The sequence below is a fragment of the Capsicum annuum genome, chromosome 2 (genome assembly GCF_002878395.1).
Source record: "Capsicum annuum cultivar UCD-10X-F1 chromosome 2, UCD10Xv1.1, whole genome shotgun sequence".
Taxonomy (NCBI): Eukaryota; Viridiplantae; Streptophyta; class Magnoliopsida; order Solanales; family Solanaceae; genus Capsicum; species Capsicum annuum.
Genome location: NC_061112.1, coordinates 126,242,534 through 126,268,018, shown reverse-complemented (window position 1 = coordinate 126,268,018; position 25,485 = coordinate 126,242,534). Strand labels below are relative to the sequence as shown.

Here is a 25,485-nt window from a genome sequence, read left to right as displayed (position 1 = left end):
ACAACCACCAAAACAAACCCTAAATAATCAGAAGTAGACCAGTTATAAAATTCCATTTCATCAAATCAAACAGTCAGTATATTAGATGCAAAAACAGTATTAAGTTAAGTAAATCATATAAAATTAAGAGACGATATTAACTTATTAAGTATGTAACTTAAACTAAACATATTTATACAATTTAGTAACATAACAATATGTAGCTTAGTTATGTATCTTAAACGAAGAAATTATGTAACAAACAATTACAACCTAAAGAAATTAAATAATGATGTAACTTAATATTGGGTGTAGGTACGTTATTGGATTTGTACATATTCTATAAAAGAAAAAGTGTATTCTAATTATAGAAGCAGTTCGTGATAGAAGTAAGTTTTGGCACATTCTAATGATAGAAGCAAGTATTCTAACTGTTAATTAACTTTAAACTAATGTAGGTATATTCTAATGATACAAGCAGTTCATGATAGTGGTAGGCATGTTAGGGTTTATACATGTACTAATACTCACTAACAGTTAAGAGGGCTAATGTTAACATGCTTAAATGTGAAGTCAAAAGGAAAAGTTAGAGAATGTCTGAAAAAGATAATAACTAATGTTAACAATAAATTAATATTTTATCATAGACTTTATTTACAGACCATAAACAATAATAGAGAATAACGGGGCCACTTCATAAAGATAAGTATCAAACGCATGAAAAAAAAAATCATTGTCCTATTTTATAAAAAAAAAATGAAGGAGGAACCACATATTTATACAAAATCCAACAAGACAATGAAATATTGTTTAACAATATGCACAAATTTCTAATAATACTTTGAATATTTTTTAATTCCTTGAAACTTAAATTCAGTTCATAAAAAGAAGATAAAGAAACGATTAGTGATGGTGACACTTCAAGCAGATCTATAAAAATCTATAACAAAGAAAAATATTAGAAAAATAGTACATTTCTTTAGCATTAAATGCACAAACCCTAAGCACATATTTGAAAACGAAATTAGAGTAAAATTCTAGACAAAAATTTTCAAAAATCCTAAAATGAGTAATATATAAGCATACAAATCCTGAAAAATAGGATATTTCGTTAAAATAAAAATGCACAAATTTCAAGCAAATATCTGAAAATGACATCAAAGAAAAAACCTAGAAAAAAACACCAAAAATCCTAAAATCAACAATATATAAGCTCACATACCCCAAAATCAACAACTACACCTAAAATTGGACCAAAAAATAACTTTCTAGAACTTTCGATTCAAACAACAACATATCAAATTAAGAAAATAGTTAAATGAAAGATAATAAATAGAGAAGAAACATACATGCAAAATTCTACTCGATTCTCTGTGGTAGAAAGAGTAGAATCATGAAAGAAGAAGGATTTTTTTAAGGTTTTTTTTAGGTTAGTGAGAGAGAGTAAGAGATGTGATAGAAAGTGAGACTGAATATACGTGTAGTGGAGACGCGTTTGAAGGTTTCGAAGATCGGATCGAGTGAGGTTTTAATTTGGGTCAGGTGTAAGTTTTAATTTGGATCGGATTTGGTATTAATTTAATCGAATTTAATTAAAAAGGGCTAGCGAATAGGGAATTAACACGTGTCATGCCTTTAGTGAAAAAGGTATATTTGTATCTTTTCATTAATGGCAAGAGAATATTTGTACTTAATGTATAACGAGGGGTATATCTGAACCATTTATCAAAGTTTAGAACTATATTCGTACCTTTTCCAAAAAAAAACAAAGGATGAGAGAGGTAACAAGTGGGACCCATTTATTTTTTAATTCAAAAAGTAATCCTCACACACCAAATCATACTTGAGCCTTAACCATAATAAAATTTTGAGAAAAAGGCATCATTTCACTCCTGAACTTGTTGTCATAACTTACTTTAACACTTAAACTTAATTGATAATTATTTACCCCCTTAATAACTTTAAAACGTATTATATTTCCCCCTTCGTGGCTTAGACCAAGTCAAGTCTGGGTATTGTATAAGCACTCGTCATTTGGTTGATCCATGTCATTACATTATTCTTTAAAAATCACTTTTTAAGCATTTTTTAAAATTCTTCTTTCTTGTTTCACCAAACAACCACCACAGACCCACCGCCGCCGCACAACACCGCACCATCAACTATTTCTCCTCCACTTCGTTACCGTCGTCGAAGAATTCACAAAGCTCCGCAATGCTACTAACACCATTAATGTCCGTCAACATAACACAACAATGTCCATCACCATCACCACCGTCAACTCCACTCCGCAATATTTATACCCAACAGTAGTATCACCTCTGTTGCTGTCAATTACACAATTTCCACCACCTCTACTGATATTAACTTCAAAAAATTTTGGAATGATTGTAAATTTCACGATACCCACCACCAATACCAACAATTTCACAACATCCATCACCAACACCAACAATTTCACAATATCCATCACCAATATCAATAATATCAGCTAAAAATTCGACGATAAAAAAATATACGAAAATAAATTTTGTTATGAAATTAAAGAATAATGGCAGAAGATTGAAGTGGTGAAGAATGGAAATGAAACAACACTGTCATCATCGTCAATATTATAGTATCTACCGTCTACACACAAAATCCACCATTAACATCGGCCACCTATACGAATCATTCTATTTTCCCAATTGAATACCCTCTTCGAAATCTTTAAAGTATAACGATTACATTCTTTGATAACCCAAATATGCATCCCAACCAAAAAAAATAGTGTCTTTTCTTTAATTTGGTGGAATAAAAGATGGTGACAAAGGAGGATAAATGGAGCAATTGATCGAAGAAGAAAGATGGGTAACATCTATCTTTGTGAACAAGAAAGAAAACCACCAGAGTTGGCATAGTGGTTCAGCGCTATGCCCCTTAAGCAAGAGGTCGGGGATTCGATTCCCGCCTCTGGCGAATGGAGCAAACTCTGTGGCCAGTTCCCTACCGCAAAATGCGCTGACCGAGGAATGGAGAATTAGTCTCACGGCTGTCGGCTGTGGGGATATCTTGGAAAATCAAAAAAAAAAATAAGAAAGAAAGGTGGAGAGATAAAAAAGTAAAAAGAAATAAATATGGGATCAAGTTAATTTTTAAACGTTATTTTTAGTTTTACACAAGTTTGAGCGTGTGAAAAATACTTTTTTCGTTAGAGAAAATATTAAATTCACTTGAAACAATAATAAAAGGATAAATAATTACTTATAAAATTTCAATATTAAAGTAAATTTTGAATAAAAATTCTGGTGAAATGATATCTTTTCTCTAAAATTTTCGGGATGGCATTTCATTCAAAGGTTCCAACAGCTCATATCACATGGCTACATGGTAAATGACATCATGACATCCTGACAGGTCCCAAATGACACTACTCCCCTCCGTTTCAAAGAAAGAATGCCTATTTAGACTCATACAAAATTTAAGGTGATAAAAAATTATTAAATTTTATAATTTTAAATTAAATTTATATTAAATATATTAAAATATTTTTTAATTTTATGATTTTAAATAAGTCACGTGAAAATTAAAATTAAAATATTATAAAAAAAATTATTCTTTTTATAATGGATAAAAGTAATACAATTTGTCAGGTCAAATCAATCAGCCAATAAGATAGTTCACACCAAGTGTGCAAATAATATGTTCTCTCTCGCCCTTACCAAATCTGAGTTTAATTCGTTCCAAGATTATTAATGTGATTGAAGTAGAGCATAGTGAGTTTTATGAGTTAAAACTTGATATAATTTGGAAAATTCTTAATACTTGGACTATCAATTTAACAAATAAATACTTAACGAGTTGCGAGTATTTAAAATAATCTCCTGATATTATTTCAGATATTCCAATGCTGATCGTATTACAACTGGCAAATGATTATTGGAGCGAATTACGATGGTTCAGAAATTCAATAATTACTATCAGCACTAATTGCTTGGTCATTTCAATTATTACAGATCTCCAAGCATAGTGAACAAAGAAAAAAATAAAAATCAAAACGTGTTTCACGCATGAGAAACCTTTGAAATAAAAAAAGTTGCCTGATCCCTATAAATTCGTGGGCTTAATGTTGTTCACAATACCAAAACAAAATAAAAACAAAGAAAGAGAAGAAAAAAATGGGTAGCATGGCTGAGAAATGGGAAGAACTTAGTGGGAAAAACAATTGGGATGGGTTATTAAACCCCTTGGATCTTGAGCTTCGTAAATATATCATTCATTACGGAGAATTAGCTCAAGCAACTTATGACACTTTCATCACGGAGAGAGCGTCCAAATATGCAGGAGCTAGCAGATACTCGATGGAAAATTTCTTTACTAAGGTTGGACTTGACCCAAAAAAGTATCGCGTGACCAAATTTTTCTATGCCACCTCATCCATTCCACTTCCTGATGCTTTCATTGTGAAATCATTTTCAAGGGAAGCATGGAGTAAGGAATCAAATTTTATGGGTTTTATTGCTGTGGCTACTGATGAGGGCAAAGTTTCACTAGGAAGGAGGGATATTGTGGTTGCTTGGAGAGGAACTATACAGAAGCTGGAGTGGGTTAATGACCTTCAGTTTTTACTTGTCCCAGGACCAAAAATATTTGGTGATGGGGGTTTGCTTCCTTTGTTTAAACCTTTGGTGCATCATGGCTTCTACAACGTTTATACATCAGAAAGTGCACGATCACAGTTTAATAAAACTAGTGTCAGAGATCAGGTGCATGTTAATATTTAATTTTCTTAGATGATACTTAATTCCATGCTTTTACAAGAATATGATTCTTTTCAAGTACAGTATGCTTAACTATAAGTGATGAAGCTAAAGAGTCTGATATAGTTCGTTCATCTTTTAAGGTGATCAATGAAGTGAAAAGATTGGTCGAGGAATATAAGAATGAAGAGGTCAGCATAACTGTGACTGGACATAGTCTAGGTGCATCACTTGCAACACTAAATGCAGTTGACATAACCTTCAATGGCATCAACAAGGCAAGCAACGGCAAGGAATTCCCAGTAACCGCCTTTCCATTCGCAAGTCCTAAAGTTGGGGATCTCAATTTTCAAAATGCATTTTCCAAACTGAAGTATCTTCACATCTTGAGGATTCACAACTTACTGGATATTGTTCCGAAATACCCACCCATTGGTTATTTCGACGTTGGGAAGGAGCTAATGATTGATACCACAAAATCTCCCTATGTAAAGCCTCCTGGAGAAATTGTCAGCTGGCATTTGTTGGAGCCATACTTGCATGGAGTTGCTGGCACTCAAGGTTTAGGACTTTTAGCAGGTTTTAAACTAGAGGTGAACCGCGATATTTCACTTGTCAACAAGCAGTGGAACATACTGAAAGACGAATACTGTGTTCCTGGGATTTGGTGGGTTGAGAAGCACAAAGGAATGGTTCAACAACAAGATGGATCTTGGTTTATGTTGGATCGCGATGAGTATGAATTCTGAGGGAGCGAGCTAACTCATGTGGCTTTGTTTTTTTTTTTTTTTTTTTTTTTTCATGTAATGTTTGAATAAAAGGTTTTCGAGAGCATTTTGGAAAAGTTACATCCTATATTGTTTGTATTATATAGGAGTATGTATGTGTTATGGTTCCTCTTGTCACGCATACGATAAATTTGTATGTCGATCTATTTCTTTTAATGTCTAATATGAGTTTGTGTGTATCCATTGAACTTCTATGCCTTAAATTATTTAAAAGATTGGATAATGTTCTTAATCTATTAAATCATGCAAGGTAAAATAATCATATCATGTAACTCAAGATGATTAGTTGGTCTACTTATGCTGCATGCGTATGAGTATATGATTTTTTAATAATCCACCGTCTTTTAAGGTAAAGATTGAAAAAGTTCATATAAAAAAATCAATTGTCCATCTCCTTTTGGATAGGAGACTCTTAATAAGATGGATAGTTGTTGCCAAGTTAGCATAACTTCCCAATAGGCTCCAAAATTGGGAAGGCACTATTAATATATTTACCGTTTAACCAAAATATATATATATATTTACCGACTGTCCTTTTTTTTTTCTTTCAGTTTACAGATTAACGATGTGGGTTTTATCCCTCTGTCTTTTTTCAGGCATGATAAGTCCAGTAAGAACAGGGAACTAAAAAAAATGAGTACACTACTTTTGTAAACGGTGAATATTAGTTCACAGGGAAGTAATTGTCATGAATATTAACCAAAAAAAAACAGTCATGAATATTATGCTTCTAATTCACATATTGGAAAAAGTCGTTGTGAAAGAAGTAAAAAGTGGGGGCGCATTATAATTTGTTATGATTACAAATGGTTCAACTTTAACAAAGTGCACCTCGCACTTATGAAAGCTGTAATATGACTATTATTTCTTAGAACAAGAAGAATGAAGGTTGGAAATCAACATCTAATTTGGAACAAGTCCTACGATGTCAAGCAGGACTTTGAAGCATTTTTACTAAAGTGTTCAAAATATATATAAAAAGAAAAAGTAAATACACAAATTAATTGGAGGGGTTTAATTACATTCGTTATAAATAATTTTAATAAATATTGTAATATTCTATTGAGGGGGTTCGAATGAACCTCCTAAACCCAAGCTATCTCCTCTCCTGATTTTACGTCCAATGTTGGACAAATTAGGTTATATTTGGATGGATCAAAATGGCCTGAGTGCATAAATAAGCGGACTAATTTTGGGTATAAATATACAAAGTGATACCGCTTATTGTTATGGTTATTTTATTTTTAATTATTAATAGTACTTATGGAAAAACTGTTTGTGCATTCAAAATGAATTTTTAGTAATTATGTAAAATATCGAGATTTTCAGTAATTATATCCAAAACTATCAGGATTTATAATGTTGTTATTTGGTTAAATTGAATTGGAATAAAATGGGCTAAAAATAGGATCATAGCTCAACTCGTTAAATTCTAACTAAGTTCTAATTTTTTTGTTTTTAAAAATATTTTTTAATCATCTAATAAAATTATTTTTTTTCTTTATTTACGGTCACATATATAGTACATATCAAATTAAAAAAACAAAAAAAACCATCTCTTTCAGAATATTTTGACATGATTCTTATGATTCAACTTGGCTACTATCATTTCAATTTTAAGATGAGTCAACATGAGTTAGTTAAAATGCATGAGCTGAGCTAATAAATAAGGGGTTTGTTAAGAAGAAGAAGATTGTTAGTAAGCTAGGCAAAAAAAAAAAGTTAGTTACTTTTCGAAAGTTACATTCAATAAGTTAGTTATAACTAACTCATAGCTGGTTAAGTATTAGAGTTAGTTGTAACTAACCATATAGATGGTCTATAAATAGTACCTGGACATGTATCAATAATAACTAATCAATACAATACAATCAGACTGATAGTTCTCTTCTTCCTTCTTCTTTACCTTCTCTTCACTCTGTATCTCTTCCATTTTCTGTATCTCATCCTATTGAGCTGAGTAAAGATCTCATAAAGCTCATATTATTTCATGGTATCAAAGCCACGAGCTCGCAGCTCAGATCATAGGTCTGGGAATTAACATTCAGGTTAATTGTTGATAAGTTTTGCATCAGTTCTTGTGTGATCTTTAAAGTTTTTGGATATTATATCCTATTCTTTGTGTTTGCAATTACAAGTTATACTGCTGAGTTGTGAAGAATGGCTTCTGTTGACGGAGAAGTTGTACCTGTTGCGCAGAATGGCAGTCTTGTCATTGATTATAATCACCCACTTTTCCTTAATCCTGCAGATTAAAGTGGTATTCAAATAGTATCATTTTAGTTGACAGGTATCGAAAATTACTTTGTTCGGTGTTGATCTATGAGAGTTGCTCTACTAGGAAGGAATAAGTTGGGGCTGGTGGATGGAACTTGTTCGAAAGACAAGTTCTCTGTAGAACTAAGAAACCAGTGGGAAAGGGTTAATGCTGTGGTGCTTTCTTGGATAATGAATTCAGTTTCCAAATCTCTACTTGGTGGTATCATGTATGCCTCTGTGGCTAAAGTAGTCTGGGATGATTTGCATAAAAGATTCAACAAGATTGATGGTGCTAGGACATTAAATCTACATAAAGAAATTGCTACATGCACACAGGGAAGTGCATCTGTGTCTATCTGTTTCTCCAAGTTGAAAGATCTTTGGAAAGAATTTGAGGTTTTAGTGCCAGCACCTGGTTGTGAGTGTGATAAGTCAAGAGAATTTATGGTACATCTCCAAAAATTGAAACTGTTTCAATTTCTGATGGGATTGAATGATGTGTATATCTAAGAAAGAAGTCAGATATTACTTATGAGTCCCTTGCCCACAGTTAATCAGGTTTATGCTATGATCTTGAGTGATGAAAGTCATAAATCTATAGCTAACAATGCAGGCATTCTTGGTCCTAATCCTGTCATGATGTCAAAAGGGTGTGATGTTGCTATGTACTCAAGAAATACAGAAGGAAATAGTCAGTTTCAAAGGGTAAGGAAAAACTACAATGTTCAGTGTGACTTTTGCAAAATAAAGGGTCATACTAAAGATAGTTGCTGGAAAATCATTGGGTATCCACCAGACTTCAAGAACAAGAAGAAACCTAGAGTTGAAGGAGGTACAACCTACAATGAAATACTAGATCAAGATGTTATCTCAGAACAATAGTATTATCATCAAAATACAAGAGGACAATCTAGATCAGGTGTGCAGATATCTCAACTGAATCAAATGGGAAATGCAGCCTTCACTAAAGAACAATATGCATAGATTGTTCAGTTGATCAATCAAAATAGAAAAGCAACTAATGAACCTGAGTCAGCTAATGTAGCAGGTATCAGTAATGCTTTTTTGGTAGCATCTAGAGTAAATGAATGGATAACTGATACAGGTGCAACAAATCATATGGTTTCTCATTTGAGTCAGCTTCATGGAAAATCTCTAACCAAGCCTGCAAGTCAAGTGTACCTGCCAAATGGTGATACAACCATAGTTAATCATGTTGGAAGCTATTTTTTGACTGAAGAAAATGTTACTACTGATGTGTATCACTTGCCTGAGTTTCAATACAATCTACTGTCAAATCCTAAAGTGACCAAAGAGTGGCAATGCTCAGTGACCTTCTTTCCTGATTTTTATGTCTTCCAAGATCTCTCTACTGGAAGGGTGAGGACGATTGGTAGACTAGAAGGAGGCTTATATCTATTAGGAGATCAACATAACAAGAGTACAATCAATGTAGTGCCAAGTGGTGAAGCAGATGGATCATGTATAACCAAAAAAAATGCCAAATATGCAGAAGTACAGGTGTTGCATCAAAGGTTTGGTCATGTATCTACTAACATACTACAAAAACTAGTACCTGAGAATAGCCAAGTTGTAAGTAAAACTGTAAAGAAATGTGCAGTGTGTCCTGTTGCAAAACAACATAGGTTACCTTTCAGTTTTAGCAGCATTAAGACTGCAGGTTGTTTTGAGATTGTGCACATGGACTTGTGGGGTCACTATAAAGTTTCCACTATGAATGAAAAAAGTTTTTTCTTAACAATTATGAATGATTTCTCTAGATTTACTTGGGTATTTTTGTTGAAGCTTAAAAGTGAAGTATGTGTACTGATTCAACAGTTTATTGCTTATGTTAGAACTCAGTTTAACAAAACTATTAAAGTAGTAAGGTCTGATAATGGAACTGAATTTGTCAATTCCAGTATGTACTCAGATGTTTAAAACTTCAGGCATTGTGCATCAAACTACTTGTGCTTATACTCCTCAGTAAAATGGTATAGTTGAGAGAAAGCACAAGCTCATTTTTGAGGTGACAAGGGCACTGAGGTTTCAGGCAGGGATTCCTATCCATCTGTGGGGTTATTGTGTCTTAGCTGTTGTGTACATCATCAATAGACTTCCAAATTCAGCTCTAGAATTTCAAACACCTTATACAAAGTTACATGGAAGAGAGCCAAATTGTTGTCATCTCAGGGTCATTGGTTGTCTATGCTATGCAAAAGTGCTAAATGAATAGGATAAACTACAGAGTAGAGCTAAAGCCATAACTTTACTGGGATATTCTGAAGTTCAAAAGGGGTATGAGTTGTTTGATCTAGCCAGCAAATTGGTGTTTGTTAGTAGAGATGTGTCATTCAGAGAGGATGTTTTCCTATTCAAGTAGCAGGGTAGTCAGGCTGAGTACACTCAACATGTGTTTCCTGTGGAGCCTTCACAGAGTATTTTGTGTGATGCACAAGAGTACTTGCAGCCTCAGTATATCTCACACACTTCATCACAGCCTGTGGAGATCTCACCTCAAAGTGCAGAACAAGAACAACCTCAAGGAGCTGAGGTTGAGCTAGTACCATCTGTTCCCATGGTACAAAATCAAAGAAAGTCAGCTAGAGACAGAATAACACTAGTGTGGATATCTAACTTTGTATCTCTTAACATCCACAAAGATGTTGCCTATACTATATCAGACCATGTAGCTTATGATGTTCTATCATATGGTTATAAAGCCTTTGTTGCTTTTTCCTCCTCTGATTGTGAACCCACTACTTATTCAGAAACTTGTAAAGACACTAGATGGATAGCTGTCATGAAAAATCAGATTGAAGCACTTACAACAAATCATACTTGGGATATTGTCACATTACCTAAAGGGAAAAAAATTATAGGATGTAGGTGGGTATACAAGATAAAATACAAAGCTACAGGAGAGGTGAAAAGGTTTAAGGCTAGATTGGTTGCTAAAGGTTATAACCAAAAAGAAGGTATAGAATACAAAGAGACTTTTTTACCTGTGGTTAAAATAAAGACAGTGAGAACAGTATTATCTACTGCAGCAAAGAGAAAGTGGTTTCTGCATCAAATGGATATGGATAATGCCTTCCTAAATGGAGATCTTACTGATGAGATATACATGAGCTTACCAGAAGGTTTTCCAAGTCAGGGGGAGGATGTAGTATGTAGACTTTTCAAATCCTTATATGGATTGAAGCAAGCCCCTAGACAATGAAATTCAAAACTCTCAGAAGTGTTGATGAAGTTTTAGTTTATTCAAAGCAAATATGATCCATCTCTATATGTGAAAAGAACAAACAAGAGCATGGTGCTAATACTTGTGTATGTTGATGATATGTTAATTACTGGTGAAATCCTGAAACTGATAGAAGAGACAAAAACAGACCTACAACAAGCCTTCAAAATGAAAAATCTTGGAGAATTGAGATACTTTCTGGGCATTGAGTTTGCAAGGTCTGAAAAAGGGATCCTATTGCATCGGAGGAAATATGCTCTACAACTTTTGTCTGATCTTAGATTAGCAGCAGCCAAACCTACAACAAATCCTATTGATTATAATGCAAAGCTGACTACTGTGGAATTTGATGAGCATGTTAAAGAAAAATCAGAGAATGACCCTCTTGCTGATCAAGGAGCTTATCAGAAACTGATTGGGAAGTTGTTGTACTTAACTATGACCAGACCAGACATATCTTTTAGTGTTCAGACACTAAGTCAGTTCCTTCAATACCCCAAAAAATCTCATATAGAAGCAGTTATAAGGGTGGTAAGGTACATCAAGAATCAACCAGGTCAAGGAATACTTCTATCCAGTAGTACAAATAGTCAGGTAAGTGTCTATTGTGATGCAGACTGGACATCTTGTCCTCAGACTAAAAGGTCAATCACTGGGTTCTTGTGAAGATTGGTGACTCTGTGGTGTCTTGTAAATCCAAAAAACAAACTATTGTGTCTAGAACTCAGCTGAGGCAGAATTTAGAAGCATAACAGATGTAACTGCTGAACTTGTGTGGATACTAGGTTTGATGAAAGAGATTGATCTTGAGTTGACACTTTCAGCTGAAATATTTAGTGACAGCAAGTTAGTTCTTTAGATAGCTGCTAACTCTGTCTATCATGAGAGAACTCAACACATAGACATAGACTGCTACTTCATCAGGGAGAAGATACTACAAGGAATGATCACAACATGATACATATCAACACAACAACAACCTGCAAATCTGTTCACTAAGGGACTTAGTTGAGTACAACATACCTATCCCAGTTCTAAGCTAGGAATGTGTGACATATTCACCCCTTCCTAGCTTGAGAGGGAGTGTTAAGAAGAAGAAGATTGTTAGTAAGCTAGACAAAAAAAAAAGTTAGTTACTTTCCGAAAGTTAGTTACATTCAATAAGTTAGTTATAACTAACTAATAGTTGGTTAAGTATTAGAGTTAGTTGTAACTAACCATATAGATGATCTATAAATAGTACCTGAACATGTATCAATAATAACTAATCAATACAATACAATCAGACTGATAGTTCTTTTCTTCCTTCTTCTTTACCTTCTCTTCACTTTGTATCTCTTCCATTTTCTGTATCTCATCCTATTGAGCTGAGTCAAGATCTCAGAAAGCTCATATTATTCCAGGGTTAATGATTCACCCAAATTTGGACCGATTAGACAACTCATTATTCCATGGTTAAGTTCATCATTTGTGACTTTTCATGCATAGGATTATATTTCTGAGGAAATGATGGATGAAATACTGATGTATGTTCACTTTTACTTGTTCATAATAAACTTTACTCTTTCTTTAAAAATAATAAATAAATTATGTAATAAATAAATTATGTATTTTATTATTATATTCATATTAGTTGGTATATAGTGTTAAGACTTGAAAATGATTTGATTAATGAATAATTAATTTGTTAAAACATAATCTAAATATATATTCGATCTTGATATAAGAAAATGAATAAATAATACTCCATGAAAAATTGTATTTTAAACGTAAAATGGACAAATAAAATCGAACTGAACGAGTAGCGGCTTCTCTGTGAACTAAGAAGTTGACTTTTCATCGGGATCTCCACTTTAACATAATAAAATGATTATACGTGTGTTTAAATTCAAAAAAAAGGTGAAACACGTCTATTCCATTAAAGACCCACTACTCCCTCATTAAAAGATCACAAATTGGAAGAATAGTTTTACTAATTATATTTCTTAAAATTTAACTAATTTATTTTTATACTTTCAAAAAGTATTAATAGTAGGGTTAAAAATAAAAAATTTAAATTAATTTTAACTTGATTTATTAAGTAAATAAGTAATTTGAGACATATATTTTTAGTTAGATGATCAACCACAGGTCTATTTGTACTTAGCTACATGATGGAAGTATCCTCACCCAATCATCACTTCACTGCGGTGGTTTAATTAGGCACCCAGAGAGGAGGAAGGGAACGTAGGAAGTACTAATAATTAAGCAATCGAACCTGTAATTAATTCATATCTACTTGGATTACTTAATTAATTATTAGATATTTACATGCCTTTGCACTAACAACAATCTTGGAGACGACAGACGAGCCATTTGAGCACACACTTGAACATTACTATTTTCCTTGTTGTACATGTTGCCAATAACGTAACTACAGGAACACTATTTTAGAATAATTAGATTCTATACTGGAAATTTATGGACTAAATTTACGAGTATACATATGCCAATTTACTTCCATATTCTTTAGAACTTCTTCATATGGATCAAATCCTAATGCCTATTTTAGAAAAGAAATTGACATGAATACATTAATCAACATTTTTGATAAAAATAGAGTATCATCTTCGTATACTAAGCTAGTGAATGTAACTATTTTTAGCTGATCATCAGTCAAATGTGTATTATACGGGCATGGTTAAGTCCATATGTTTCAAAAGTTTATAGCTACATATATAATGTTATGACATACTATCACATTTTCAAAATCGAAACTTTTTCCCCTTAAACTTCGTGTAGATTCAAATTATATATTCCATAAATTGAAATGAGAGAAATAATCAGTTTGCATCGAACTTAAGTTATTGGAAGTTCGTCATGTAAGTCCTCATTATTCATGATGGATTATATTATTTAGACATGTCTTAACCCAATTCAAGAATTTAAAAGGATATAATGAGCATTTTCTAACCTGCACTGATCATTTGTAATTCATCTCTGACACAGATCATTATCTTCTTGTATATAACTAAAATATTTTCACATGCATGCATGACAGCACGTTTCAAGAGAAACATTAGAAGAAGTGATGCCTTCAAGAAAAAGAAAATAGAAAATATGATGAGTACCCCTCTATAAATTCAAGTCGATCTCTAATATGCAAGTTACAAACATATCAAGAGAAAAGCAAGTACAAAGAAAAAAGAGAAAGAAACAAAATCCATGGCGGCTAGCATAGCTGAGAAATGGGAGGAGCTTAGTGGCAAAGAAAATTGGAAAGGGTTATTGAATCCTCTGGATCTTAATCTTCGAAAATACATCATTCAATATGGAGAATTATCTCAAGCTACTTATGACACTTTTATTTCCGAACAAGTGTCAAAAAATGCGGGAAGTAGCAGGTACTCGATGGAACACCTCTTTGCTAAAGTTGGACTTGGACTAGACCCCGAAAAGTATCGCGTGACAAAATATTTTTACGCGACATCGTCCTTTCCGCTTCCCGAGGCCTTTATGGTAAAATCATGGTCAAGGGAAGCATGGAGTAAGGAATCAAATTTTATGGGGTACATTGCTGTGGCTACTGATAAGGGGAAGGCTGTATTAGGGAGAAGGGACATTGTAATTGCATGGAGGGGGTCAATTAGGACATTGGAATGGGTTAATGATTTTCAATTTTTACTAGTGCCAGCACCTAAAGTTTTTGGTGATGGGAGTTCAATATTGCCTTTGTTTAAACCTTTGGTGCATCAAGGATGGAACAGCATATATACAACAGATGATCCAAAATCACCATTTAATAAAGTCAGTTCTAGAGACCAGGTACAAATATTTTGTCTTCACTTGTGTTGTAGTGTGTTTGACTTTTCCAATAATGTTATTATATGATTTATATTTGGATTGATATCTTACCCACAAACTTATGTCTTTTCAGGCATAGCAAGATTAGCCCAAAGGATTATCGGCTTTCCAATCGGATCAAGTTATTTACTCTGGTCATCTTGATTAGTCTAAATTTAGTTTATCTAAAGATGAACTGATTTGGTCTCTGTAGCTCAAATTAACTTACGGCAAACTGTCTCTAAATATTTAAATACTTTTTTTTAATTTCACATATTATGTGTAGCTACAATAAAGAACAAATTTCCTTATTAATTTGTGTGATAATTAAACAAATTATTAAAAAAAACTTGATAAGAGTTGGACAGATTTGGCGATGACACAAGCATTATTTAGCTCATATTAACTCACTCATCTCAACTTAATTGGCTTTTGGACCGGATTAGACAATGATCAATTTTTTATTTTTTTTTTGAGAATAAGATATAACAAAGCTTTTCTAAGAAATAACACTCCACAATCAAGGGAACTTAAGATCACTAGTAGCACCAACTTTTTTAGTTTATCACGACACTTGCTTCTTTTTTCCCCCAATTCTCTTGACCAAAAACTGAGTGGGAATTAATGATCATATACTTGACCTTCCTTGAATTTTCTCTTCTTTTTTTTCCCTTCATAATAAATCTATTTTATGTTAATTCTTCATTGTAGGTCCTGGAAGAAGTGAAAAGATTGATTGAGGAATATAAGAATGAAAAGGTCAGCATAACTGTAACTGGACATAGCCTAGGTGCAGCACTAGCAACCTTAAATGCAGTTGACATAGTTTACAATGGATTCAACAAAACAAGCAATGGAAAGGTATTTCCAGTGACAGCTTTTGTATTCGCAAGTCCAAATGTTGGCGATCTCAATTTCAGGGCAGCATTTTCAAAACTGAAAAATCTACATATTTTGAGAGTTGAAAACATATTAGATATTGTTCCGAAATATCCACCCATTGGCTATGTAGACGTTGGAGAGGTACTACTAATTGACACTGTCAAATCCAATTACTTGAAGTCTCCAGGAAACTTTCTAAGTTGGCATAATTTGGAGGCTTATTTGCATGGAGTAGCAGGCACTCAAGGTGTAGGGGTGGGTGTTGGTTTTAAACTAGAAGTGAATCGCGATATCGCTCTTGTTAACAAATCTGAGGATGTATTGAAGGTAGAATACGGCGTGCCTGCTAAGTGGTGGATTGAAAAGAACAAAGGAATGGTTCAAAAGGAAGATAAATCTTGGGTTCTTATGGATCGTGAGGATTATGAAATTTGAGAGAGTTCAAATGTTATGTTTATTTCAATTTGATTTAATTTGTTTTTCATGTATTAAGTTGATTTGTCTTTTATTATATATCCTCGAAGGGACATGTATTAAGTTGTATCCATCTATAACGTGTCATGTTACTAGTGTTAACTGATCTTGTCAAACAAGTAGAAACCAAAATGTTTCTAGCCAACAACAACAACAACAATCCGTATATTCACACAAGTGGGGTTTGGGAAGGGTAAGTGTACGCAATCCATACCACTATTCAAATGTAAAATAGAGAGGTTGTTTTCGATCGATAGACCTTCAGCTCAAAATAAGACATTCTAAGATAAGGAACAGTAACAGTAGGAATAGTAAAAAAACAAGATACAAAATAGGATAAAATAGATACAATAGAAATTAGCATATTTAATACTACCATAAGCAAGATAGTTCAAGAAATACATCAAAAGAAACAATATCTTAAACTCAAACTAACCTTCTACCCTAATTCGTCTCCTCCACAACTTCCTATCTAGGGTCATGTCCTCAGTAAGTTGAAGCTACTCCATATCATGTCTAATCACCTCCTCAAATTATCCTGAAATAATTATTAATCAATACACACAAGTAGAGTTATACAGATCAAACCGTCAAGTCAAACCAAACCGAAGAACCAAACCAAATCGAGAAAAAAAAATCGACTTATGGTTTGATTTGGTTGGTTTGGCGTTTGAAAAAAAAAATCGATCATTCTTGGTTTGGGTTAGTGTTAACAAAAAAAAAGTCAAACCGAACCCAAATCAAACCGACATAATATATATATCTATAATATATTAAAAGTGTGAAGACCCTTAGAAAAGTGATTTGAACTTTTTACCCTTCATTAAAAGACTCTTCTTTAGACAAAATTATCTTTTCACTATTTTTTAATTTATTATTTAATTATTATATTAACTAGACTTCCTAAAATATGTGGGACTTCTAAAATATATGGTAGGAGAATTAATTAATATTTTTCTTTCTATTAGACTTTCTAAAATATATGAGACTCCTAAAACATATGGTAGGAGAATTAATTAATATTTTTCTTTCTACTGTTTAATTAGAAAAATACTCCTAAAATAGGACTCTATTAAGAAATCTATATCTATAATATATTAAAAGTATGAAGATCATTAGAAATATGATTTGAACTTTTTGCCCTTCATTAAAAGAACAAAATTGTCTTTTTATTATTTTTTAAAATTTATTATTTAATTATTTTTTATTATATTAACTGGACTTCCTAAATATATGATACTCTTAAAATATATGGTAGGAGAATTAATTAATATTTTTTTCTACTAGACTTCCTAAAATATATAAGACTCTTAAAATATATGGTAAAAGAATTAATTAATCTATTTTTTTCTATTACTCAATTAGAAAAATACTCCTAAAATAGGTCTCTATTAATTAAGAAATACTTCTATAAATATTGAATTGTACGTTAAACTAGAAAACAAAATGGTTTACCTATTGGGAGAATATGATTGATGCTCATCTAACTTGATTCGATTGCATGTCTAGATTGGTGGAAGCTTGATTTTCTAACCCTCAACTTATTCACCATTTTTGTCAGCATAATAGAATTTAACATGTGTATATATATATATTTCTTTATTTTCATTAAAAGTCATTCTTTAGGGTCAAAATTTTTGCTCAGGTAAGAATTAGTTGGATCAAAATCGAAGTTTTGCGATCACTATTATATTTTTTTTATAGTTTACAGGTCGTGGATGAATGTCGGTTGGCTTAAATTTCTTATGTAAAGGTTAGGTTTAATTGTATTATTTTGATATTTTTATTATCTTATTATTTTATTTTAAAGATTAGATGAATGTGGGTCGGCTTTGAAATTTTTTTTAGGTAAAGGTTAGACTTAACTGTATTATCGTAATATCTCTATTAGTTTGTTATTTTGTGGTAGTTTACAGTTCCTAGATGAATCTCGATCGGCTTTGAGAAATTTTTGTGTGTAAAATTTAAGTTTAATTGTATTGTTTTGGTATCACTTTTATCGTATTATTTTGTTGTAGTTTACAGGTGATAGGTAAATATTGATTGGCTTTGAGGAAATTTTTTATGTAAAGGTTAAGTTTAATTGTATTATTTTGATATCTCTATTATCGTATTATTTTGTTATTGTTTATAGGTGATAAATGAGTGTCAGACGACTTTGAGAAAAAATTTTGTATAAAGATTAGATTTAATTGTATTATTTTGATGTCTCTATTATTGTATTATTTTGTTGCAATTTATAAATGTTAGATGAATGTAGATGGACTTTTAAAAATATTTTAAAGTGAGGTACATGCGCAAGGCGCGTACGCCTAAACTAGTATATATATATATATGTATGTATGTATGTATGTATGTATGTAATTTAACTTTTTATACATAAAATATTAATTACAATCTACTTTTTAAATACTTTTTCAATTAGTTTTATTAATTTTCAATATTTAGACAGTAGATGTACACACACATATAGGGCAAAATTCAGAAACAACAAACTTATCCCCTTAATTGTGAGTTTCATAGCAACAGTTTCATAATTACATAGTATAGCAAGTTGTATTTTGTATTTTTGTAAACTGTTGCTACAAAAATACAAACACATATGATTTTTACTGACCTTATGATTGATATGTATTTTGTATTTTTGCAAACTATTGCTACAAAAATATAAATTCATACAAATACATATGCTACAAAATGTAATTTGATAAAAGTGTTGCTATTTTTTGTAATTTAATACTTAAGTATGCTACTTTATGTATTTTTTCCTATATATATATCATATTTGGACATTTAAGTTGTAATATTTGTCCATTAATTGCTAATAAAATTAAGTATAAATAACATAAATACCAATCTTTTAAAAGTAATTACACTCTCTCCCAACTTTTTTAATTACTTTACTCTCTCTTCCTATTATAATACATAATATAACCGACATATACATAGCATTCTGTGTATGTGTGGGATTTTTGTAATATGTTTAGGGAGTTGGGATTTTTGGTAATATTGAAAATATAAATTGTGTATTTGTGTAATTTTAGAAAAAATTATCCAAAATCCAATATAAATTTAAAACCTAAACTTTTCACTCTTCATCTTACTTTTTAGCTGTAAGAGAGGTTTTCGCTCCTTAATTTTTCATAATTGTTGTTTTTTCTTAGCACATGAGTGAAAATATACTTGATCTAGTCTTCAATCACAATATAATTGTAAAAAATAAAGAGTATAAAAAAAAATAAGAAAGCCCAAAAAAAAACGACTAAAACCTAAACAAAAAAAAATGATTTTATGTGGTTTGATTTGGTGCATAGTCTTAATAAACCGATATAATTGGTTTGGCTTTCTTTCAGTAAAAAAACCAAATTACCCCGACCTATGGACACTCCTACACACAAGTATCACATGAAATAATAAAATTAAAATGATTAGCTTGTGTGATTGTCGTTATAACTTGATGTAAATATTACTTTCCCATCAACTTATTGGGCAAATCAATACTCAAATTAACGAAGATGACTTCCGCATTATAGCACAGCAAGTCTTGGTCTACTTTACATATCAATAATTAGTTGCGAAAACGTCGCTGAAGAAATTCCAATATACCAACGCAGAAGTAGACCCAGATTTTTGGAGTTATCTCTAATGTTCTAATTACTATTTTCGATGTATATATCTTAGCTGGTCCATGAATACTTTTTCTAAGTCTGATGTTCACATTTATCGGCCCCATCTTGGAAGAGGAACATATGATAATTGGATCTAAGTATAGTAACATGACCCTTGTGCATGTCTGAAACGCACAATATGTATATGATCGTTTATATATAATTAATAACTATTTTTAAAGAAGTTTTTTTGAACCATATATGTATTTGTTGGTAATAGTTAATAAACATTTTAAAGTTAGCCTCAAATTATTTTCCTTCTGTGCTGATTATGCTTCAAGCCTTCAACATTCTTTCATGTTCAAGCTTGGTTGTTGGCACTTTGACAGTTTTAGAAAAGTTGAGCAGATCATGTGTTTATTGTGCAGCTATTGGTCACCAGTTTTTTTGGAAGTGTATCCTATTTCTCAGGGACATTTTTTTTTATATTTTTTCGTGTTATATAGTTTTCTCTGTAACGGAAAGAGTCAGCATCAGTTTTCTTTGTAACTGCTTGAGGCAGTGTCTTTTTGTACTGAAGATTAAATCTTCTTTGTCCTCATTCCTTCATTTTGAATTCTAGAGGATTTGATTGTACTCTACCTTCTACATAGTGAATAGCTCGTTGTTGCCCGTGATTTTTTTCCGACTTGAATTTCCACGTTAAATTTGTGTGTCATTTATTTTGTTTCCAAATTTCTTTCTCGATTTTTACATCTGTCTTGCAATTCAATGTATGTTATTTTCTAACAAACTCAGTGTATCATTTTTATTTAGTAAATATTTTGTAAGTTCATGCTTGTAGATAATTAAGATTCTCTAGAAAGATGAGAAGATTCTATATTCCAATCAACTGATTGGACAAATAAGTATACTACTTTATAGATAACGAAGACGACTTCCAGGTTATGAGTTGCGGCCTACTTTTCACATCAATAAGCTGACAAAAACATTGGAGAAGAAATTCCAATAGAGAAGTTAAGATTAATACGCAATACAAATCTAAATTTTTTAAATCATTAATATAATGTCCTTTTGGTTCATCATTAGCTGCTCCATTAATATTTTCGTCTAAACATACTCATCATTTTCTTCGTACAATGAAATTGTAACGAAAAATTTAACGTGACTTTTTGCGGAATTATATTCTTTTACATGTAACTAGAATTTTAAAGAAAAAAGTGCTTCTTAATTAGTTATAAATAGTCAAGGGTAGCTCAACGAATTTGGTAATCTAAAGTCAAATCTTAATAAGATGTTTCAAATATATTCAATAAAATTAACTTTTGTGTGCATCTCGTGCGACGTATATGCAAGATATTATCGTTAAACATGTGTGTAATTATACCATCATTATGAATTATCTTCAAGCTACTGCATGCTTTATTGACAATTAAAAAAGAAATAAAGAAAGAATACTCTGCTTTTATTGTTAAACCTAGGGAATTGAAGTCTTCCTAGTCTCCTAAAAAGTTAAAATTGGTCTAGTCCTGGAAAAGGAAATGATTGACATTTCGTCTAATGTAAAGTGGGAACAAACACTAATTGGAAATAGTTGTACACAAATATTCTCAATATTGTGCCTATATAAACTCTAATACGATATGTGCTTCTTCACTCAATTAACAACCACTGTTTTAGGTTATAAGATATACTCACTACTTCCTAGCTAGTTCCTATTTCAATATTTCATTACCATTTGTGATGGCATTCAATTTTTACCACAAAATTGTTCTTGTTATTTTTTTCACACTTAATCTATATGTTTCTATAGTAACTTCCCGTGACCTTAAAGGATTATCCATGCTTGAAAGGCATGAAAAATGGATGGCTCGTCATGGACGTGTATACAAAGATGAGATAGAAAAGGAACTTCGGTTCAAAACATTTAAGAGAAACGTTGAGTTCATTGAATCGTTCAACCAGAATGGAACTCGACGTTATAAGCTAGCAGTCAACAAATATGCTGATCTCACCACTGAGGAATTTACGGCATCATTTATGGGGCTTGACACTTCATTATTATCCCAGCAAGAATCAATAGCTACAACAACATTGTCCTTTAAATATGATAGTGTGACTGAAGTTCCAGCTAGCATGGACTGGAGAAAGAGTGGTGCTGTCACAGGAATCAAGGATCAAGGTGTTTGTGGTAAGAGCAGTTCCTGTTCATAGATTAATTTGATATAATGTAGTTTGATTGGACACGATTGCACAGAGTTTAATCAAAATGATTTTTCCAACTTGTGGTTAAGTATGTCATCATAACGTTAGATTTGTGTGGTTATGATTAAGCCTCTTAAATCGTGTGGTCTTTAAAATGTCATGATATTTGATTTGTGTAGCTATAATACAAGCTCGTCATTATTATGGGTAAAACGGAAAGTTATTCAAGTTCAGTTCTTTCCAAATTTATAAAGATGTCATTCGTTTTTAAATAGACTAACACTTGAGTGGCTTGAATACTATCCCAGGATGTTGTTGGGCATTTTCAGCAGTGGCAGCTATAGAAGGAGCACATCAAATCACAAACAACGAACTAATATCACTTTCAGAACAACAACTATTGGATTGCAGTACGACCAACAATGGTTGTTATGGTGGACTAATGACTCGAGCCTATGATTACTTACTTCAGAATAATGGCGGGGGCATCACCACGGAGACCAACTATCCTTATCAAGAAGGTCAAAGTGTTTGCAGCACTGGACAATCAGCAGCAGTGACAATCAGTGGTTACCAAGTAGTACCAGCAAGTGAGTCGTCATTGTTGCAAGCTGTAGCTAATCAGCCAATATCTGTTGGCATTGCTGCTAGCCAAGAATTTCATTTGTATGGAAATGGGATATATGATGGAAGTTGCTACCCTAGGATGAATCATGCAGTCACAGTTATAGGTTATGGTACAAGTGAAGAAGATGGTACAAATTATTGGCTGGTGAAAAATTCATGGGGTACTAGTTGGGGTGAGCAAGGATACATGAGAATTGCTAGAGATGTTGAAGTTGATGGTGGACATTGTGGCATTGCCAGGATTGCTTCTTTCCCAACTGTTTGAATTTTTTTTCTTTCTACAGAAACCTGCAATTGTTATAATATTATGTACTAAGAAGAAATTACCAAGGCTATATAGCTAGTAATTGAAGATTCATGAAGAAATTAATTAATACAAGTAACTTTGTTAATCCTAGCTAGAATGGCCTACAATGCGCAATTCGGATAAATCGGGATTTCAATGGGCGTGCCGAATAAAAAAAAAAAAAAAACTTTGTTATGAAAAAATGATTGGAGTCAATTAGTGAGCGTTTATTGTTTTGCACTTTGTACTTGAGTTTTTATCCACAATTGAAGAGGAAGTAAAAAAGTAGTGCCTTTACAGGGACAAGATTAACCTTAATTATTTGCTTCTAAAATAACATTAGTTTGTCCTTAGTAAATGAAAAACTAACTTTATAATGGGATTTTTTTTGTTTTTTGTTGCCACAAAGAAATGCACTAGAATTTATACTAGGAAGACTATTTCACCTTTATATCTATAATTCAAGTGATGCATTTTGAAAGAGAAAGCTGCCACCAACTCCCAACTTGCTTGGCCAATTTATACCACACACTTGATTATTCGATCGGGTTAATGGCAGACACGTTTATTAAAGTTAAAAGTTATCAAAATATATCAAATTTGAACAACTATACAACATGTCGGTCGACTCGATACGACTCGATAATAAATTCACTAAAGCAATAGCTTCGGTCTTAAAAAATTTTTGGGAGGCTTATTTCTAAGAAAATATTAAATTAAGCCAGAAAATAATTCACAATAATAGTATATTCACACACATAAATTTAATGATAATATCTATGCGATTCTAAAATATTTCTATTAATTGACAACGGATGCATGTATGGCGACGAAATGCATATAAGATACACGTGTGACACAAATTACCTATCTATGATACACACAAAAATTAATTTTTATTGAATATACTTAAGAACCTCTTATTAAGATATGACTTTTAGCCACTAAATTCGTTGAGCTGCCATTATCAATATGTATCAATTTTGTAGGTTTATGTACCTTATTTTGGAAAATATCAAATATGTAGTATTAGAAGTTAGACTTGATAAAGTTTTTGTAATTTTACATGTTTGAAGTTGGATAAAAATGAATACATCTTAGCCATATGTGCTTGAATTCAGATAAAAAATACTTGAATCTTAGGTAGAATATTTAAACTTTAAACATTATATGACTAAAGTTCTTTTGAAGTGGATAAATGTGCAAAAATCTATAAAATGGGGAGCAACTTAGACATTGGCACCAACATCGGGCATCTATCTTTTAATTATTTAGCTCATTTTAACTCGCATCAATTCAACTAATTTTAAGCTAAGTATATAATCTAAGTTGATTCATAAGAAAGTATCTAAATAAAGAAAATTGTGTGATATATATGTAATACTAGTGTGTGTGTATATATATATATATATATATATATATATATGATAAAGAAGGAGGAAGAGTTATATATGGTATTAGTTTTTTCTTCTTTTTTCCTGGTAATAAATTATAGCAAAACAAATCTAAATCAAACTTGATAAGAGTTGGAAGAATTAAATTACAACCTATTATTTAACTTATCTTAGCTCAATTCATGTCTAACACACAGCTAAATAGCTAGTGAGCAAGATTAAGTAATCTTATTTTATTGACTTATGTATGAGGTTGATGAGGGTCTGTTGTTTCCTAGTATGATGCTGACCCAAAAGTGAAGAAGTTCCCTCTTTTATCATTTTCTTTTCCTTTTAGTTAAGGTAGGAGACTTTGTCAAAAGTAAACTACTCTTTTAGTTGATTTTGTTATCATTTTTTTTTAAAAAAATAATGTTATTGAAATATGTATTTGTTATTTATTTCGCTACTGTTTGCATTTTCTATACTTTATTTTTCATCCACAAATCAACAGGAAGAAGAAAATTAGGGCCTTGCGAACCATCCAAACTATTTACTTAAGATTCTCAGACAAAAATTAAACTGTTGATCATATGGCTACGGGATTTGCTCTTTGTTTCCCCTAAGATACATAGATAATGTCCATTGTACATGCATTTACAACAATTAGATAAACATTTTAATTTGATTATAAACAAATAGGCACCTCTACTTGACACATGCATTTTTCATTGATCTCTACATGGCAAAAATTTATGTACTTTCATTTCACCCAAATTTGAACCTTTAGATGCTCCTTTTTTTTTTTTAAATATGTACCATTTTTAAACGGCAAGGTTATATACACGAGTGTATATATACACTATTTTCTTAACGAAAGAATATATCTGATCTAAATTGTTAAATGTCCTTGAATTAATTTAGTTCAGTAGAGAGATTCAAGTTGATTGGCCAATGTAGCCCACCATGGACTTGACTGTTGATTCGTGTATACACAACACTTCCAACCCTTTAGAAAATTGAACAATATTCTGTTATCTTTTCACGCGGATTTCTTTGTTCTTTTTCTTTTGGTCGTTTTATCCTTTTTCCTTTCAAAATTTCCTAACTACCAAAACATATTTGTGGAGCAAATTAAACTCCCAAAAAAGTTCTGATCTTAACAAAAAAAAAAACTAGCAAAAATGAGATTATAAAAT

The 25,485-nt window shown here is 31.9% G+C and overlaps 3 protein-coding genes across 3 annotated transcripts; all 3 read left to right on the top strand.

The window, feature by feature from the left end:
* The first annotated feature begins 4,086 nt into the window (after positions 1 to 4,086).
* Positions 4,087 to 5,685, top strand: LOC107859298 (phospholipase A1-IIgamma). Its single transcript, XM_016704263.2, has 2 exons — positions 4,087 to 4,724; positions 4,862 to 5,685. Exons 1-2 carry the CDS (start codon positions 4,137 to 4,139, stop codon positions 5,465 to 5,467), a joined length of 1,194 nt encoding a protein of 397 aa, XP_016559749.1. The 5' UTR covers positions 4,087 to 4,136; the 3' UTR covers positions 5,468 to 5,685.
* Positions 5,686 to 14,068: 8,383 nt separating this feature from the next.
* Positions 14,069 to 16,154, top strand: LOC107861187 (phospholipase A1-IIgamma-like). Its single transcript, XM_016706552.2, has 2 exons — positions 14,069 to 14,813; positions 15,543 to 16,154. The coding sequence occupies exons 1-2, from the start codon at positions 14,214 to 14,216 to the stop codon at positions 16,146 to 16,148; spliced, it is 1,206 nt and encodes a 401-aa protein (XP_016562038.1). The 5' UTR covers positions 14,069 to 14,213; the 3' UTR covers positions 16,149 to 16,154.
* Positions 16,155 to 21,396: 5,242 nt separating this feature from the next.
* LOC107859299 (zingipain-2) lies at positions 21,397 to 23,024 on the top strand. Its single transcript, XM_016704264.2, has 2 exons — positions 21,397 to 21,986; positions 22,309 to 23,024. Exons 1-2 carry the CDS (start codon positions 21,539 to 21,541, stop codon positions 22,890 to 22,892), a joined length of 1,032 nt encoding a protein of 343 aa, XP_016559750.1. The 5' UTR covers positions 21,397 to 21,538; the 3' UTR covers positions 22,893 to 23,024.
* The last annotated feature ends 2,461 nt before the right edge of the window (positions 23,025 to 25,485 follow it).

Excerpts from the sequence above, each read along its gene's own strand:
- LOC107861187 (XM_016706552.2), top strand. The coding sequence starts at position 14,214 with ATGGCGGCTAGCATAGCTGAGAAATGGGAGGAGCTTAGTGGCAAAGAA. Across the intron at positions 14,814-15,542 it reads AAGTCAGTTCTAGAGACCAG|GTCCTGGAAGAAGTGAAAAG; the intron begins GTACAAATATTT and ends TCTTCATTGTAG.
- LOC107859298 (XM_016704263.2), top strand. The coding sequence starts at position 4,137 with ATGGGTAGCATGGCTGAGAAATGGGAAGAACTTAGTGGGAAAAACAAT. Across the intron at positions 4,725-4,861 it reads AAACTAGTGTCAGAGATCAG|GTGATCAATGAAGTGAAAAG; the intron begins GTGCATGTTAAT and ends TCATCTTTTAAG.
- LOC107859299 (XM_016704264.2), top strand. The coding sequence starts at position 21,539 with ATGGCATTCAATTTTTACCACAAAATTGTTCTTGTTATTTTTTTCACA. Across the intron at positions 21,987-22,308 it reads CAAGGATCAAGGTGTTTGTG|GATGTTGTTGGGCATTTTCA; the intron begins GTAAGAGCAGTT and ends ATACTATCCCAG.